General features: G+C 41.4%; 1 protein-coding gene across 2 annotated transcripts; it reads left to right on the forward strand.

Annotated features, from left to right (window-relative positions):
- The first annotated feature begins 10,720 nt into the window (after positions 1-10,720).
- On the forward strand, positions 10,721-20,193 carry LOC128700880 (cytochrome b-c1 complex subunit 7). 2 transcript variants are annotated; one of them, XM_070104734.1, is made up of 4 exons: positions 10,721-10,739; positions 14,237-14,296; positions 16,248-16,414; positions 19,902-20,193. In XM_070104734.1, the coding sequence occupies exons 1-4, from the start codon at positions 10,736-10,738 to the stop codon at positions 19,986-19,988; spliced, it is 318 nt and encodes a 105-aa protein (XP_069960835.1). In that variant the 5' UTR covers positions 10,721-10,735; the 3' UTR covers positions 19,989-20,193. The 2 variants fall into 2 exon arrangements, with proteins under 2 accessions (XP_069960835.1, XP_053650326.1); XM_053794351.2 differs by lacking the exon at positions 10,721-10,739 and adding an exon at positions 13,453-13,550.
- The last annotated feature ends 434 nt before the right edge of the window (positions 20,194-20,627 follow it).

Consider the following 20,627-nt stretch of genomic DNA (forward strand, 5'->3'; position numbering starts at 1 on the left):
TGACTGGAACAATACACAATAACCCACAATACCATGACTAGAACAATACACAATTACCCACAATACCATGACTGGAACAATACACAATAACCCACAATACCATGACTGGAACAATGCACAATAACCCACAATACCATGACTGGAACAATGCACAATAACCCACAATACCATGACAGGAACAATACACAATAACCCACAATACCATGACTGGAACAATGCACAATAACCCACAATACCATGACTGGAACAATGCACAATAACCCACAATACCATGACAGGAACAATACACAAATAACCCACAATACCCACAGTACCACTTTGATTTCTTTTATTTAGTTAGTTAGTTAGTTTAATATGTTTATTATGCACCCCATACCCATCCTGTGGGCGGTAGTCAAAAGATTACAGAGGTACATAATTGGTCCAGGGACTGGACTCCATAGTTTTGATAGCTGAGCAAGTTACAGAGGTAATGAACTCACAATTTACAAAGGTAATGAACTCACAATTTACAAAGGTAATGAACTCACAATTTACAAAGGTAATGAACTCCAGGTAGGTCTGGTCACAATCATGACAAGTTACAAAGGTAATGAACTCACAATTTACAAAGGTAATGAACTCCAGGTAGGTCTGGTCACAATCATGACAAGTTACAAAGGTATTTACAGATTACAGAGGTACGTAATGGGTCCAGGGACTGGGCCCCCAAAGTTTTGATAGCTGAACTAGGTACAAAGGTAATGAGCTCACAAGTTACAAAGGTAATGAATTCTGTAGAATGGTTACTTACGTTTATACATGCTACAATCATGAATAAATTATAGAGTAATGAGCAATTCACACTTCCACACCCGGTCACAACTGTAATGAGTTATTTATTATCATCACACTGGCCGATTCCCACCAAGGCAGGGTGGCCCGAAAAAGAAAAACTTTCACCATCATTCACTCCATCACTGTCTTGCCAGAAGGGTGCTTTACACTACAGTTTTTAAACTGCAACATTAACACCCCTCCTTCAGAGTGCAGGCACTGTACTTCCCATCTCCAGGACTCAAGTCCGGCCTGCCGGTTTCCCTGAACCCCTTCATGAGTTATTGGTGCAAATATTGATTGTTGAGTCACACACACACCACACACACACACACACACACACACACACACACACACACACACACACACACACACACACACACACACACACACACACACACACACACACACACACACTTTAGTTTAATATCTTTATTATGCACCCCATACCCATCCTGTGGGCGGTAGTCAAAAGATTACAAAGGTACATAATGGGTCCAGTGACTGGACCCCAAAGTTATGATAGCTGAACTAGTTACAAAGGTAATGAACTCCAGGTAGATCTGGTCACAATCATGGCAAGTTACAGAGGTAATGAATCAGCTTCACTCCTATACATGGTTACAGTCATGAGCAAATTACAAAGTAATGAACCACTGATACGTCCACACCTGGTCACACTTGTAATGAGTTATAAATACAAATATTAAGTGGATCATACACCCACACTAGCGCGCGCGCGCACATACACACACGAGGGCGCACGCACGGACATGTGCACACGAGCGTACAAATATATGCATGCACACAAGGACGCACACCCACACACACACACCCACACACACACACACCAACACCCACACACACCAACACCCACACACATACCCACACACGCACACACACACACCCATGGAGAAGATTATCAGGAGAAGAGGGGTGGAACACCTAGAAAGGAACGATCTCATCAACAGCAGCCAACATGGTTTCAGGGACGGGAAATCCTGTGTCACAAACCTACTGGAGTTCTATGACATGGTGACAGCAGTAAGACAGAGAGAGGGGTGGGTGGATTGCATTTTCTTGGACTGCAAGAAGGCGTTTGACACAGTTCCACACAAGAGATTGGTGCAAAAACTGGAGGACCAAGTAGGGATAACAGGGAAGGCACTACAATGGATCAGGGAATACTTGTCAGGAAGACAGCAGCGAGTCATGGTACGTGGCGAGGTGTCAGAGTGGGCACCTGTGACCAGCGGGGTCCCGCAGGGGTCAGTCCTAGGACCAGTGCTGTTTCTGGTATTTGTGAACGACATGACGGAAGGAATAGACTCTGAGGTGTCCCTGTTTGCAGATGACGTGAAGTTGATGAGAAGAATTCACTCGATCGAAGACCAGGCAGAACTACAAAGGGATCTGGACAGGCTGCAGACCTGGTCCAGCAATTGGCTCCTGGAGTTCAATCCCACCAAGTGCAAAGTCATGAAGATTGGGGAAGGGCAAAGAAGGCTGCAGACGGAGTACAGTCTAGGGGGTCAGAGACTACAAACCTCACTCAAGGAAAAAGATCTTGGGGTGAGTATAACACCAGGCACATCTCCTGAAGCGCACATCAACCAAATAACTGCTGCAGCATATGGGCGCCTAGCAAACCTCAGAACAGCATTCCGACATCTTAATAAGGAATCATTCAGGACCCTGTACACCGTGTACGTTAGGCCCATATTGGAGTATGCGGCACCAGTTTGGAACCCACACCTAGCCAAGCACGTGAAGAAACTAGAGAAAGTGCAAAGGTTTGCAGCAAGACTAGTCCCAGAGCTAAGAGGTATGTCCTACGAGGAGAGGTTAAGGGAAATCAACCTGACGACACTGGAGGACAGGAGAGATAGGGGGGACATGATAACGACATACAAAATACTGAGAGGAATTGACAAGGTGGACAAAGATAGGATGTTCCAGAGATTGGACACAGTAACAAGGGGACACAGTTGGAAGCTGAAGACACAGATGAATCACAGGGATGTTAGGAAGTATTTCTTCAGCCACAGAGTAGTCAGTAAGTGGAATAGTTTGGGAAGCGATGTAGTGGAGGCAGGATCCATACATAGCTTTAAGCAGAGGTATGATAAAGCTCACGGCTCAGGGAGAGTGACCTAGTAGCGATCAGTGAAGAGGCGGGGCCAGGAGCTCGGACTCGACCCCCGCAACCTCAACTAGGTGAGTACAACTAGGTGAGTACACACACACACACACACACACACACACACACCCGCACTTGATAAAGCACGTCAAGAAACTAGAGAAAGTACAAAGGTTTGCGACAAGGTTAGTTCCAGAGCTAAGGGGAATGTCCTATGAAGAAAGATTAAGGGAAATCGGCCTGACGACACTGGAGGACAGGAGGGTCAGGGGAGACATGATAACGACATATAAAATACTGCATGGAATAGACAAGGTGGACAAAGACAGGATGTTCCAGGGAGGGGACACAGAAACAAGAGGCCACAATTGGAAGTTGAAGACACAAATGAGTCAGAGAGATAGTAGGAAGTATTTCTTCAGTCATAGAGTTGTAAGGCAGTGGAATAGCCTAGAAAATGACGTAGTGGAGGCAGGAACCATACACAGTTTTAAGACGAGGTTTGATAAAGCTCATGGAGCGGGGAGAGAGAGGGCCCAGTAGCAACCGGTGAAGAGGCGGGGCCAGGAGCTAGGACTCGACCCCTGCAACCACAAATAGGTGAGTACACACACACACACACACACACACACACACACACACACACACACACACACACACCAACACCCACACACACACACACCCTCACACCCACACACACACCCTCACACACACACCCACACACGCACACACACACACACACACACACACACACACACACACACACACACACACACACACACACACACACACACACACACACACACACACACACACATGCACACATGTGGTAATGCTTTATTTACAGCTAGCAAAGTCAGGGTATTTCTCCAGAATGGTCTGCAATATACCACTGTGGATAAAATACTTTGCCATTTCTTGAACATTTCTGAGCGAGTTGTTTCTAAATTCATTAATTTGATCACACTCCAGTACATAATGACGCAATGTGTGACAATAGTCCATCTGGCAAAGTTTACATTTCGTTTGGTCTACATCTGGTGGTGGTGATTTAACCTGCCATAGATACTTGTAACCCAGCCGAAGCCGGGCAGTAGTGACATCCAAGAGTCTGCTTATCTTGTTGGATGCACCATAGACATGTGGCTCCTCTTGCATGATGGAATGATGATAGATGGACTGACTTGTGTCAATCTCCCTAAGTCTTAAGTCAATAAAGTTCATTTGAAGTTCTTTTCGTATTATTGTTCTCAAACTGCTAACTGACAACCCAAGATTGTAATCTACCCCCTCTTTGAAAGCATACAGCTTAGCCAATTTATCAGTTCTATCATGCATCTGAAGACCAATGTGAGATGGAATCCACAGCATGTGCACTCTGACTCCACTGTCCACAATCTTACCATATCTATGTCTGGCTTCTGACACAAGCATGCCACAATTTATACTTAATGAGTTGAGAGCATTTATGGATGACAGAGAATCAGTTACAATTAAAGTGTCAACCTTTGATACATGGACACATTTGAGTGCAAGGAGTATGGCAAACAGTTCTGTTTGAAGGGTAGAGGCCCAGTTATTGATGCGTGCTCCAATTTCTTTATGAGAGCCATCACTCTGTGTGACAACAGCAGCACTACCAGCTGCACCAGTGGACTGGTGAACAGAACCATCGACGTAAATAATTTGTGAAAGATTGTTCTGTGTGACTAAGTTATCAATACAGCTTAAGGCATCATGTTTGGCTTCAAGACGAAGCTTTGGTTGTGATTTAAGAAGAGTTTTGGGGGGAAATGGAGGAATGGTAGTTTGGAATGGGGTAATATCCCATGGAGCAGGGAAATGTCTCTGTTGTCTAACTTGATAAGATAAGATAAGATAAGATTTCGTTCGGATTTTTAACCCCTGAGGGTTAGCCACCCAAGATAACCCAAGAAAGTCAGTGCGTCATCGAGGACTGTCTAACTTATTTCCATTGGGGTCCTTAATCTTGTCCCCCAGGATGCGACCCACACCAGTCGACTAACACCCAGGTACCTATTTGCTGCTAGGTGAACAGGACAACAGGTGTAAGGAAACGTGTCGAAATGTTTCCACCCGCCGGGAATCGAACCCGGGCCCTCCGTGTGTGGGTTCGATTCCCGGCGGGTGGAAACATTTCGACACGTTTCCTTACACCTGTTGTCCTGTTCACCTAGCAGCAAATAGGTACCTGGGTGTTAGTCGACTGGTGTGGGTCGCATCCTGGGGGACAAGATTAAGGACCCCAATGGAAATAAGTTAGACAGTCCTCGATGACGCACTGACTTTCTTGGGTTATCCTGGGTGGCTAACCCTCCGGGGTTAAAAATCCGAACGAAATCTTATCTTATCTTATCTTATCAAGTTAGACAACAGAGATCATGTAGCTGGTTCATGCGGAGGTCGGTTCCAGTTTTCTCGATCCATCTGGAAGGATGTTCACCAGTGCTGAGGAAAGTTTGGAGGGCTTCTGTGCAGGGGTTTGAATGGGCTAGCCTAAGCATATTGACCCCAATAAGGATATTTCTTTCAGTAACACGATCTCTAATGCTTGGAATATTAAGTTCTTTCCGCATATTTAAAATTTTGGCAGTACGAGGGCATCCTAGGATGATCCTCATTGCTTCGTTTTGCAGTTTTTCCAGCCCTCCAAGCTTCCAGTCAGACACGAGTGCAAGTAGTGGCGCCGCATAATCAACCAATGATCTAATATAAGCAAGATACATCATTTTCACAATTTTAACATTAGCACCATACCTGGGATGAAAACCTGCCACAACTCTAAGTGCTCTCAGCCTTTCTTTGTATTGGCGACAAAGTCTCGTTACAACAGGTCCAAGTAGTGGAACCTCAAAGCCTAGATACCTGTATCTGCTTACATATTCTAGAAGAGACCCATCATGCAACTGGATCTGACGAACTGTGCCTCTCTGCCGAGGAGGACGCCTGTTGAGTATCTTTGTTTTATCCCCTGAGATTATTAATCCCAGGTCCTGACACGAGGCTAGTACATGATTAAGAATGTTTTGGGTGTTGGAGAATCCGGTAGTGTGAATCATTATGTCATCAGCAAAACTAACCATATAATGATGGGGCTGGCTAGGCATGGCATTAAGTAAGGCATTAATCAAAATGTTGAAAAGGGTGGGACTAAGCACACCTCCCTGTGGGGTTCCTAATTCAAAATCTTTAGTTACACTTCTATGTCCCTGGAACAACACAGACGACTTTCTGTTGGACAGGTAACCTTTAATCCAGCGGAGAAGCCATCCTCCAACATCCATTCTGGCAAGTTCACTAATGATTACATGTCTGTTGGCTACGTCAAAAGCGGATTTAAGGTCAAGGAACGTAGTGTATGAGCTGTCAGTGTGCAGAGTGAGAAAGGTGGTAATGCAATGATGCACACTCCTTCCATGCAAGAAGCCATGCAACCGGGGTGACAAGAATTCCTTAATTCTGTGCATAAGACGATTAAGAATCATCCTTTCGAATGTTTTACACAAGCAGCTAGTAAGGGATATTGGGCGAAATGAGTTTTGTTGATTGGGCTTTGGAATGGGAATAATGAGGCTATTGGTCCATGATATAGGGAGCTCCCCAGTGACATAACTCATGTTATATAATTCAAGTAAAGGATTACCTGGTACTCGACACAGCAATCTGAGTATGTTGTAAGTAATACCATCCTCACCAGGCGACGTGGAGTTGCCCTTAGTTAGTGCTGCATCAAGTTCATAATTAGTGAAAGGAATGTTGCAGTCATCTGCCTTGCTGAACATAAAGCAAACAAGTCTCTCCCTTGCATCATATGTGTCCATTAATTTCGCCTGTGTGGTACTGGGAAGACTGTCATAGCTAGATGTAGCAGCCCAAGCACTGACTAACTCATTCGCCCTATGCAAGGGATGAGGGTGCGCGATCTGCCCAGTTCTGTTACCCTTAATTCTATTTATGTCCCTCCATGCCCGGCTAAGTGGGGTGTGAGCATTGAGACCATTGACAAATTGTTCCCAGTCTGTTTGCCGCAGCTCTGTCATACGCTCTCTGGCAGCAGCAAGGGCAGTTTGGAAGAGGCTCAGCATTTCAGGGGTACGATGGTTTCTATAGGCTAGGCCTAGTCTGCGAGCAGTACGTTTCAATGTTCGAAGTTTAGAATCATTGTAATAGGTATGATTTTTATAAGACTTATGATTATTATGGAAGTCATTTGGATTTATAGTAGTTGGAGGCTTCAGAGGCAGCTCTAAGAAGTTCTGAATACTGCTCACAAGGTCATTGTTAAAAGTCTCGACAGAGGTACACTCATAGGAATTATACCAGTCAGTCACATGTGCAACAAAGTCATCATGTTGATCAGGGGAAACATTAAGACGTTTCCGTTTGAATATCCCACCAGGGAGAATAGTATTACCAATATCTAGAGAGGTTAGCCTTGGGAAATGATCAGACGCTATATCTGTTACAATGGAAGACTCACAGCTGGCAGAAGTAATGTTGAAGCCCAGGCACAGATCAAGGACGCCTCCATAGATATGTGTGGGTTCAAGGTCACCTACAATTTGCACATTATCATGACTGTTTAAGAGTGACAACAGTTGATTGCCATTACGATTACCAAACTGAGAGTTTCCAATGCTTTTGTGTCTTGCATTATAATCACCAATAATGAGAGTAGGTTCAGACTGAGCACAAGTTGGGAGCTCCAAGTAATTAAACTTATCAGCAGGAGCGTACAAGTTAAATATGTTGAGAGCAGAGTTCCCAATATAAATCCTAACACCGTGATACTGTAGCCCCTCTGTTTTCTTATGTGCAAGAAGTTGATGGGGAAGTGATTTTTTAATATATAGAACACAAGAATTAGTAGATTTGAGGTTATATGCAACAAACGATGGCAATTTAGGGGGTTGGGATTTTTCAGGGATTCTGCACTCTTGTAGACACACAATATCAATGGATTCAGTGGTTACTTTATGATGCAGGTCAGAAAATCTTTTTCTAAGTGACGCAATATTCCAACTTAAAATGGATAGTTTATACGAGTTTGGTTCCATTATAAAAGTCCAGGGATAGTATTCAATTTCTCAGCAAAATGAAAAAACTTACTAAATAACAAACAGACATAATCAATATCAATATCATCAGTATTATCCTTATCCATGAGTCTCCTAAGTGCACTTCCATTAGTGAGACCTCTTGGGAGTCTTTGTACACAGAGGTCACTGCGCTCTTTGTCTGTGAATGTATGGAAGGTGTCACTATCCCTCGCACTCACCTCTCCGCTTTTATTACAGTCATCACTATCATCACATGTATCACTTCCCTCATCATTATGACCTGGAGTTTACCTGGAGTTTACCTGGAGAGAGTTTCGGGGGTCAATGCCCCCGCGGCCCGGTCTGTGACCAGGCCTCCTGGTGGATCAGCGCCTGATCAACCAGGCTGTTGCTGCTGGCTGCACGCAAACCAACGTACGAGCCACAGCCCGGCTGATCAGGAACTGACTTTAGGTGCTTGTCCAGTGCCAGCTTGAAGACTGCCAGGGGTCTGTTGGTAATCCCCCTTATGTGTGCTGGGAGGCAGTTGAACAGTCTCGGGCCCCTGACACTTATTGTATGGTCTCTTAACGTGCTAGTGACACCCCTGCTTTTCATTGGGGGGATGGTGCATCGTCTGCCAAGTCTTTTGCTTTCGTAGTGAGTGATTTTCGTGTGCAAGTTCGGTACTAGTCCCTCTAGTATTTTCCAGGTGTATATAATCATGTATCTCTCCCTCCTGCGTTCCAGGGAATACAGGTTTAGAAACCTCAAGCGCTCCCAGTAATTGAGGTGTTTTATCTCCGTTATGCGCGCCGTGAAAGTTCTCTGTACATTTTCTAGGTCGGCAATTTCACCTGCCTTGAAAGGTGCTGTTAGAGTGCAGCAATATTCCAGCCTAGATAGAACAAGTGACCTGAAGAGTGTCATCATGGGCTTGGCCTCCCTAGTTTTGAAGGTTCTCATTATCCATCCTGTCATTTTTCTAGCAGATGCGATTGATACAATGTTATGGTCCTTGAAGGTGAGATCCTCCGACATAATCACTCCCAGGTCTTTGACGTTGGTGTTTCGCTCTATTTTGTGGCCAGAATTTGTTTTGTACTCTGATGAAGATTTAATTTCCTCATGTTTACCATATCTGAGTAATTGAAATTTCTCATCGTTGAACTTCATATTGTTCTCTGCAGCCCACTGAAAGATTTGGTTGATGTCCGCCTGGAGCCTTGCAGTGTCTGCAATGGAAGACACTGTCATGCAGATTCGGGTGTCATCTGCAAAGGAAGACACGGTGCTGTGGCTGACATCCTTGTCTATGTCGGATATGAGGATGAGGAACAAGATGGGAGCTAGTACTGTGCCTTGTGGAACAGAGCTTTTCACCGTAGCTGCCTCGGACTTTACTCTGTTGACGACTACTCTCTGTGTTCTGTTAGTGAGGAAATTATAGATCCATCGACCGACTTTTCCTGTTATTCCTTTAGCGCGCATTTTGTGCGCTATTACGCCATGGTCACACTTGTCGAAGGCTTTTGCAAAGTCTGTATATATTACATCTGCATTCTTTTTGTCTTCTAGTGCATTTAGGACCTTGTCGTAGTGATCCAGTAGTTGAGACAGACAGGAGCGACCTGTTCTAAACCCATGTTGCCCTGGGTTGTGTAACTGATGGGTTTCTAGATGGGTGGTGATCTTGCTTCTTAGGACCCTTTCAAAGATTTTTATGATATGGGATGTTAGTGCTATTGGTCTGTAGTTCTTTGCTGTTGCTTTACTGCCCCCTTTGTGGAGTGGGGCTATGTCTGTTGTTTTTAGTAACTGAGGGACGACCCCCGTGTCCATGCTCCCTCTCCATAGGATGGAGAAGGCTCGTGATAGGGGCTTCTTGCAGTTCTTGATGAACACAGAGTTCCATGAGTCTGGCCCTGGGGCAGAGTGCATGGGCATGTCATTTATCGCCTGTTCGAAGTCATTTGGCGTCAGGATAACATCGGATAGGCTTGTGTTAATCAAATTTTGTGGCTCTCTCATAAAAAATTCATTTTGATCTTCGACTCTCAGTCTGGTTAGCGGCTTGCTAAAAACTGAGTCATATTGGGACTTGAGTAGCTCACTCATTTCCTTGCTGTCATCTGTGTAGGACCCATCTTGTTTAAGTAGGGGCCCAAGTGATACATACCAGTGATACATACACCATTATCAACAACCGGGTCATCTCCACACTCAGTATCTACCAATACATTACACTCATCAGGTTGACTATCATGATGGTCTTCACTGCCCTTATCATCTTCACTGTGATTGTAAACACCACTATCAGATTCATCGTTTTTGTAATTATTAACACCACTGCAATCATCAGTTTGTTCATCATCACCACACTCATTTTCATAATGGCTGACAATCTGTGGGTTGATGTACTCATTTGCAACCTCTGTAAGTTTTTCCTCGTGGTGCTCAAGTTGTTGTTTCAAACACCATTGTTGCTTCTCCAGTACTGTTATGCGCAGCTGCATGTTGTGTACCACCCCAGCAAGACTAGCGTCATCAGGAAGTATGAAGTCCCGATCAGCTGAGTCAGGTGGCTGACTGACAGCTGACTCAGCCAGACAGATGGTGTCAACACCAGCAGCATTACTAGTGTTGATAGCAGACGTGATCGTGCTCTGTTGATGTACTCCCAGAGTGACTCGCTCAACCATATTGTCTGAGTTCAGGCATGGGTCAGTATTCAGACATGAAGTATCTGGTAGGCCTATTGCCTCATCATGGGGGTGATGGGTGAGGCGGGAGCCCTGCGGCTAGCGATGTGGGCAGCTTTCGCTCTGCAGTCAGCATGAGCAGCTGTGACTCCTGGAGTCTTACAATTGATACATTCTAATGCAACGGTCTGGTGTTTCTTGATCATATCATAGCACTGGTGAGAAGGATGGGCCTTGGCACACACTGCACACCAGTGTGACTTACTAAAGCATTTAAAAGCAACGTGACCCCAACGCTGACACTTGTAGCATCTACGGTGAGGTGGTTTGTACAAAGCTATTTTGTAACTCCTGTTAAGCGCTGCACGAGAGTAGATATATGATGGTGGAGTCCCTTGACCAATCCACTCAGCCAATATCAGATCATTTGGAAGTCGACGAGGGTTTGCAACTTGATCTGACAACAGGAATTTAGGATCCATGTACTTATTGACATTGTGGATAACAATAAGTACTTTAGGTGATCTTGGTGGGGCAGCTTGGAGTTGGATGATAGCATATTTATGAGTAAGAAGTTTTTCTATGAATGTTGGGTCGTTAGTAACAAAAACGTAATTATCCTCGTCATGACGAAAGCGAATCCGAAGGTTTTTTTCTGGGTTGTCTAATGAAGCTTCGTAAAACCATCTAAACTTGACCTCAAACTCAGTGTTAGCAGGGAAATCAAGCCTAACCGTTTTGCAATGGTTGTTGTTGCTCTCGTTGTTTCTTGCAGCAAGCCTCCTTTGAAATCCTCTTTCTTTTTTCAAAGCTCCCTTACTTCTAAAACGTACGAATTCGCCTTCACCATCATTTACTTCGTTCACATCCATAGGTCACTTTTAGTTCAGCTGCTTGAGATTGAAGAGTTAGTCTGTTACTTTTGGGTCAGCGAAACCGCCTTTATTCCATAAGAGAGAAGGGACAAGGAAGGAATATTCACCTCGCTAGACACAGACAATATGGGTGTAGTGGCCTGAGGGTCGCAGTGCGATTTTCAAGGTCATTCACTGGGCCCACAGTCGTCTCGAGAGTTACCAACACTGTACTACTTGTTAATTACTCCAAACCCGCAGCACTTAACACATCTAGCACACGTGTCTTGGAATGACAGACAAATTTTCACTGCATAAGAACTATTATTTATCCTGGTGAGTAATTTACACATATGTTACTATACAGAGAAAGATCGCAGTCAGCAGGGTTCGATCCCACTACAGAGAGGTTAGCAAGGTTCCCAAAGTGACGCTCTAGATACCTCGGTCACAGATGCCTCATAAGCTGGGCAGCCTGGTTTACAAGCCATGTTTCTTCCCAGCCTGGGCACATCAGTGGACCTCAATTATGGTTTCAAGGTATTTCAGTCTCCTGTATGTTCTGACATTACAAGCGATTTTTATATCATGCAGAAACAAGTAGGTATATACAGAAAAAAATCACAGTCACCAGGATTCGATCCCACTACAGGTCACTACGTATGTGGAATTTTTTTTATATTCCTAAATTCAGGATGCGTAAATGTGAATAACATAATTTCGTAGGTTAGATTAGGTAAGGTTCGTCAGGAAACAGGACAAGTGTTTCCTGACGCGGGTCTTAGATGATGACCTGCCGTTGGAGCTTTTGGTCATCTGATCGAGGCCTTCCACTGGCTTACCCCTCCACCCCTTTAAAAATTATGGTCATTTATAACCATTGTTATTATATAATTTCGTATTAAAATGTGATGCTGAGTTGACCCTTCAATAAATTTTGTGTGAAGGAGGGTGTGCAGCGGCCGCAGAGTGATACAGGGAAGATAATGCCATAGTATAAATGTGAGCACTGGACTGTTCATAGTGAAATTTAATCCAGTGTCATCGAGGTCATAATTGGGTATTTCGGCCCGAATTTGTAATAGGAACCCGTGTTAATGTCCCCGGCTGAAGAATTGGGACAGGAAATTTGCGGGACCTCCATAATTGCTTGTGGATGGTGGAAAATAAGGTGACTATGCTATCACTCAATATATGATAATTGCACTTGTGTTCCTGTACCTAAATAAACTTACTTGCTCACTTTACCTACTTCATTTTACTCAAGTACATAATACAACAAGTATTAATACAAGTACATAATACAACTTATACAGACCATAGCTAACATCAGTGACATACTACTAATAATAGAAAGACCCTTGTTATGCAGAGCATTTCGGGAAAATTAAGTTAGTTTTATCCCAGGATGCGACCCACACCAGTCCACTAACACCCCATTATCTATTGTACTGATAAGTGAACATGGACAGCAGTTGTCTTATGGAAACATGTCCCTAATGTTTTCACCCGTACCGGGGATCGAACTGTGGACCTCAGTGTGTGAGCTGAGTGCACTACCAACAGTTCTACAGGACACGGGACACCTACTTATTACCTGGAGAGAGTTCCTACTTACTTTTCTACTGTACTTTACTTACTATTCCTGCTTTACTTACTATATTTTAACACTTATTTTACTATACTTACTTTACCTACTTTACTTACTATATTTACTTTACCTATTTTATTTACTATACCTAGTTTACCTACCATACTTACTTTACTATACTTTGTCTACTTTACTTACCACACTTTACCTACTTTATTTACTATATTTTACTTTACTTACTATATTTACTTTATCTACTTATTATATTTACTACTTTGGCTTAGATAAGGAGGTGTTAATAAAGGTTGAGCGGTGGTGGCCCTTAACACCTCCTGCACCACCCAGGCAACATGGCCGCCACAACTGCAAAATCCGTCGGTTTTTTGGGTAAATAGTCAATTATCCTTAACTCCAAAATGCATTACTAAAATTGATGATGGTCTGCGATTATTAATGCTACTTTAACCTGTTTTTTATTGTGTAAATGGAGCTGAAATTGCCTTGATTATTACGACATATTGATGCCGGCGAGGGGCTCTTGATCCAAGGATTTGGACCAGTTCTGCCTTTCCTGGGGTCGAATCTGATTGTGTCTCATACGGGTTTAGCGCTCTCGTGAATACAGTAGTGTTAAATTACTGTGAGGGAGCGCTGAACCCACAGGGGTCATTCAGCTCCCGAGGGAATGGGAGACAGTCAGGTTCGATCCAAGGGGGAGGAAAAATCCAATTCCTCAGATCAAGAGCCTCGCACCAGCACCAAGGAACCACCTTACAGGGAATTAGAGGTTAAGCTTGAAAATATCAATTAAATTTTCTTATTACTCTTCATTTTAATGCTGCGTGACTTGCAGGTTTAGCGCTTAACTTTATTATTATAATTATTCTGTTTTAATATTCTTAATAATTGTGTCACCTACCCTATTATTATGCTAATAATTATTCTTCGTTTTAATGATATTTCTTTCAACCATCCCAGTTATAATTATTATAATTATTTTTCATTTTAATGTTTCAACATCTCAGTTATTATTATAATTATTGTTTATTTTAATATTCTTACTGTTTCAACAGCCCAGCTTACCAACGCACTCAAAAGATACACATTTAAGGCTTCAGGCTTCAATCAGCTTGGTAAGATATATAAGCTTTTGTTTGGATTATTAACCTGGAAGGTTAGTAATGCAGGATAATTTACTACTTGTAAAGTACAAGAACACAAGTGCAACTAATGTGACATTTTTATCGTGGCAACGTTTCGCTCTCCAGGAGCTTTGTCAAGTCGTTACGGCTTGATAAACCTCCTGGAGAGTGAAACGTTGCCACAATAAAAATGTCACATTCGTTGCACTTGTGTCCTTTTACTTCACATATTGTCGGTAATTCTACGAATATTATTACAATTTACTAGTTCATGAAATTGCAAGATTTTTACCATTATCTCTCTTAATCTTATTTTATCTTAATGTATACTGTATAGTACTGTACTGTCTTTATCATTGTTAATGTATATACTATGATCATTATTATGTTAATCAGTATACTACTGTCATTGTCTTTGTTAATATATATACTATAACCATTATTATGTTCATGAATATACTGCTATTGTTGTCTTTGTTAATGTATATACTATGACCGTTATTGTGTTAATATACTGCTATTGTTGTCTTCGTTATGAATTTGTTAATGAATATACTATGACCATTATCCTGTTAATGAATATACTTTGTCTTTATTGATGAATATACTCTTTTTATCATGTTAATGAATATTGTATCATTCTTTGGTAATGAATATGCTACTATATTGTCATTGTTAATGAATATACTATGATCATTATCATGTTAAAGAATATAGTATCATTGTCTTTGATAATGAATGTACTATTACCATTATCTAGTACTGCAGTAGAAATTGAAGTAAATAAAATCAAATACCTTATATATTGTACCCTGGAGTGGCTGGGTTTATGAAATGGGATTCAGGCAAACCTGTTAAGATATGTTTGGATTTTTTAAATCACCATTTTTTCAAATTTCACACACACTGAAATGAAATGCATACAAAATTACGTAAATGACAGAACGTGTGAAACTAGCTGCCCAAACTGGACAACAGGTTCCTATGAGTGAGGCATTTTCCATGATTTGCTGAACTCTTCCTTGGGTTAGCCACCCTGGATAACCCAAGACTGTCTTTCGATTGGAGTCCTTCAGTCTCGTTTCCCAGGATGCCACCCACACAAGTCGGCTAACGCCCAGGTACCTAATTACTGCTAGGTGTACAGGGTCAGCAGGTGTAAGGAATTGTCCCCAGTGTTTCCAACCATGCTGGGGATTGAACCATGGTCACTCAGTGTATGAGGTGAGAACGTTGCCAACCAAGCCACGGGTAATAAGATAGTGATGTCAGCACACTTCTGGAAAGATGGCGCTTGAATGAACGATAGTGAGTGTCACCTGCTTTGGTAGTAGACAGATGTTTAGTTAAAAAAATATTTTTATCACCCCAGTACATTTTTGTTATGAAAGCTAGCACTTTTAATATACACTATAACATCAGTGCTAATACTATGTTTTAAATAGTACTGCCTAGCTAGAAAGTTTTAAATGTATAATTGTTCTCCAAACTGAGCATTTAATTTACTCTAAATTGTTAAAATATTTGTCCTTCAGAAGGATATTACTGTCAACAGACATACATTATTTAATTTGAAGAAAAAAAGACAGATGCAAAGAGAAACTTTACTGCCACTACTACTAACTTGATTCTACTACTTCCTTCATCTTCCCATCCCTGCCCCCCCCCCCTCTTCCCCTCTCGTCTATATACTTGCTCCCTTCCCTTCGTGCTTTTGTGTGAATAGTTAATGGTCCATGTCAGACTGAAACAGTCATAAGTTTCTTTCTGCTGTGTGCAGGTTGTGTAGAAACTTAACTGAGATGTTTCACGTGTGGAACAGGCTTCTTAATCATTGACTGAGGAAGCTTCTACAAACAAAATCTCATTAAAGTTCCTCTCTGCAATTGTTTCCTTCTTCAGTTTGTCACCTTTGTGCCATAATTTAAATTAATTTTCATAGGATTGTACCACGATGACTGCTTACGTGAAACACCAGATGTAGCGGAAGCCTTGCGACGTTTGCCACAAAGTGTGATAGATGAACGTCACTACAGAATGCAACTTGCATTTCAGCTTTCAGTGACAAAAAGCATCCTACCCAAGGAGCAATGGATTAGTTATGAAGAGGTTGGTGTTCAGTGTTTCATCTTAAATTGGAGAACTGTTACAGCATACAGCCTTTTCCCACTTAATGATGGAGTTCCGTTCCTAAGACTCCGTTGGTAAACAAATTCGTCGCTAAGTGAGGAACATACTATAATGGTAGTGGGTTTGTGTTAATCATCTTTGATATTGTTTTAGTGTCACCTTTGCACCATTTATAACATTTCTGGGATATTTTTAAATGTTTATGCAGTAGTGTACTGTATACATGTATTTGAATAAACAGAGTAGAGGAAATGAAGTCTAATATACATTTAAGTATGCATAGTGGTCAGAGAGCCCATCGTAAGTCTGGGTCATCGGTAAACGAGTACGTTGTTAAGTGAGGAGAGGCTGTATTGTTATCCACTTCTGTCATAACTATTTGTTAATTTTTTGTCAAAATTTGTTAATTAAGTTCAAACTTTTTTTTCTTTTTTTTTTGAGACAAGGTATTTGATTATTTGAAATAGGATGTTACAGTATCATGGCTGGAAAAATTCACCAAAAGCCTTATGATGTTTTGATCATTCCTGGACTAAAGTCACAATGGCCCAGAACAAACAAATAGAGCCCTTAGTGAGTAAAACGTATAAAAACTCTTTCTACAAGTACCTTTATAACCCCATTTCTTGGCTTACAGCTATATATCCACAGCACTTAATGTAACAATAAGGCTAACCATTCAAAATAGTCTTCTCTCCTTGCCATCTTTGAGGCCATTTTTATAAAATGGCCTCAAAGAAACAAAAAGTTTTTGGAACCTTCACAGCAGCCCATGCCAGGGATTTCATGGATAGTGAGATCTATATACCAATCTATTACATAGGGAGTAGGTCTGCATGAGAAAAGTTAACTTCGCTCCATAGATATGTTAAAATTATCAAATGATAGTTGAAATATAGAGGAAAAACCTGTTAATTATCCTCAAACTACTAGGTGCTCTCTTAACTATCATACATAGTGATTTAGTGAATGTTTTACAATATATTTTTCCACCTAACAATAAACCAGGTAGATGTAAGGACTGAATGGCTTATTTAAAAATGTATAAGATGATGGATATCTGATAACCAGCTTTTTTTTTTTCTAATTTAACCACTTCACTGTCCAGTCCCTGAAATTAAAAATGCTCAGTGTCCATATTTAAAAAACAATTCTGATGGGAATGAGACCAAAAATACAAAATGTGGTGAAAAAAAACATAAGGCATTAGCAAGGTGCGAAATTAGTGGTCTGGGTGTAATTTACGCAGCAGCATATTTTGCCAGCAGTCCAAGGCTCAGTCGGACCAAATTATTAGCTATTACAGTGGACCCTCGACCAACAATATTAATCCGTTCCTGAGGGCTCGTCGTTAGTCAAAATTATCGTTAGTCGAGTTAATTTTCCACATAAATAATGGAAATCAAATTAATCCGTGCAAGACACCCAAAAGTATGAAAAAAAAAATTTTACCACATGAAATATTAAGTTTAATGCAATAGAATAATTAAAATAACAACAATAACAATAGATTAATAACAATAGAATAATTGACACTTACCTTTAATGAAGATCTGGTGATGATTGATGGAATGGGAGGAGGGAAGAGTGTGGATGGTGTTAGTGTTTAGAAGGGGAATCCCCTTCCATTAGGGCTTGAGGTGTCAAGTTGAAGACATTGTTTTTCCTGAACACTGGGAGTTTCAGAGTGATACACCAATCAAGGCTTCACTTTGCAATCACCACTAGCATTAGCACACATCACCACTAGTTGCAGGCATTTTTTTAATTAAATCGTCATGCAACTTCGTACCCTTTTCACATATGATCGCTTGAGAGATGCTATCTCCTATTTGCTTTTTGTTTATCCACACCAATAACAGTCTCTCAACATCTTCTATCACTTGCGATCTCAGTTTCGAAAACATAGTTGTACCTTTGGCAAAAACAGCTTCCTTGATTGCCGTTTTCTTGCCCACAATAGTAGCGATGGTTGATTGGGGTTTTGTGTACAACTTGGCCAGCTCGGAGACACGCACTCCACTTTCATACTTAGCAATGATCTCTTTCTTCATATCCATAGTAATTCTCACCCTTTTTGCTGTAGGGTTGGCACTAGAAGCTTTCTTGGGGCCCATGGTGACTTATTTTGCAGGTGCAATCACTACAAACGCTGTGATAATGTGAAATGTTCCAATTGTATGTTTGGATGGGACCGCGGTGGCTGGCTGGCTGGCTTGTAAACACTGGCCACAAGTGGACGCGTCTCGGACAGAGCGAATCGCGTTGGTCGAGTTTTTTAGCGCTAGTCGTGGCAAAATTTATGCGTTAAAATGTATCGTTAGTCAGATTTAACGTTAGACGATGCCAGCGTTGGTCGAGGGTTCACTGTATACAAGTACAGTATACCTCACGTTCTATTCATTGAATATGAAATTGCCCAGTCAACTTTGAAAACTACCCTATAAAGTGCACCTAAGTTGGTAATTTTGGCCAATTTTTTTCAAAAATTAAAAAAAAAAAATATTCAAAAAGTCCAAAATAAACACCAGATATTCTAGGCGCTAAAATATTTCTGCTGTTCATTAATCACATCCCTAGGCCTTCCATTTCGAATTCATCAGCACAAAAGAGTCTAGGATTTATGCTATTTCTCGGATAATAAAACATAACCAGGAATGATTGATTGTGGTTTATGGCACCCCAATTAAATTAGGCCTAGTAAATTCCCATAAAACAGAACATTGGGCCTTCCTTGTTCTCAGGAAAATTGGCTGAAATCAAATATTTCCACTATGATGTCAATTTCAAGCTATTTCCAGCCCTGGAACTAAGCAAAATCACCTCTGCTTCAATAGTATGTCTTCCAGTCTATCAAATGATACCAAGAAGCAGCTAAGAAAACCATAAAACATCTTAGAAAACACCTCAGAGTTTCTGTTTTAAATCAAATGCAAGGCCAGTTTTGCTTTTTTTCCATCATGCACCAAGTGAGAAAGGATTTTTTTTTCTTCACTGTTCATACTTGCTGCACAGACCCATTCATTTATTTCTCACACCTTATCAGAGTGAGCTGAGAACATGGCATTACCTGGAGTTTACCTGGAGAGGGTTTCAGGGGTCAACGCCCCTGCGGCCCGGTCTGAGACCAGGCCTCATGGCATAGATCTATGTGACAAACCCTGGCATCAATAACGTAGATCTACGTGACAGACAGTGATAGGGTTATTAGACCATTGTATTGTGAATATTTTCACTCCTTGTATCAGTAGATTTTATGCAAAAACAAAAAAAAAATTAAACAACAGCTTTAGGAAAACTACAATCAGTATTTTTTGTCATCAGCTATTATTAACAGATTTTTTCTCTCGACATTATATTAAACCGGTAATAACCTGAAAGTATAAATGAGGAAAATGATTTAACTTATGTAAGTTGGTGTCAGAGGTGCTGGGCAAATTGACAACCTGAAATCTATTTAATCTAGGATCGTGAGAAGGGACGCTACCTGCAGCCGTACCTTGCAGAGGTGATCAAGGAGAGGAAGGAACGTGAGGCATGGAACAAGAAGTGACCATTTTGTTCTCATTTGAATACTATTATGACCCATTTATCCACTTCATGTTCAATTATTCAGACTTTTTGCTGTTGTAAATGTTTGCATATGAAGTACGTACTTACATGAAGTGATAGTGAATCTTGTACAAAATGTAAATTATTTTGTGATCCACAGTGGAATATATTGAATGCAGTTAAATATAATAAAGAAATGTACATGACTGATTGCTTTATTCACATTTATCCTAATATGGTGTACATGTTATCCAACTACTTGTTTTGTCTACATTAACAGGAATTCTGTAGCTTGTGGAAAGTACATCTATTTCATCGGAAGAGCTTTACCAGTTGTATATTTAAAACAGATTAATACTTGACGTGCTGTTGGAGTGTGAGCAAAGTAACATTTATGAAGGGGTTCAGGGAAACCGGCAGGCCGGACTTGAGTCCTGGAGATGGGAAGTACAGTGCCTGCACTCTGAAGGAGGGGTGTTAATGTTGCAGTTTAAAAACTGTAGTGTAAAGCACCCTTCTGGCAAGACAGTGATGGAGTGAATGATGGTGAAAGTTTTTCTTTTTCGGGCCACCCTGCCTTGGTGGGAATCGGCCAGTGTGATAATAATAATAATAATAAAAATACTGCTTTGGCATGCAG

Source organism: Cherax quadricarinatus, chromosome 94 (genome assembly GCF_038502225.1).
Source record: "Cherax quadricarinatus isolate ZL_2023a chromosome 94, ASM3850222v1, whole genome shotgun sequence".
NCBI lineage: Eukaryota > Metazoa > Arthropoda > Malacostraca > Decapoda > Parastacidae > Cherax > Cherax quadricarinatus.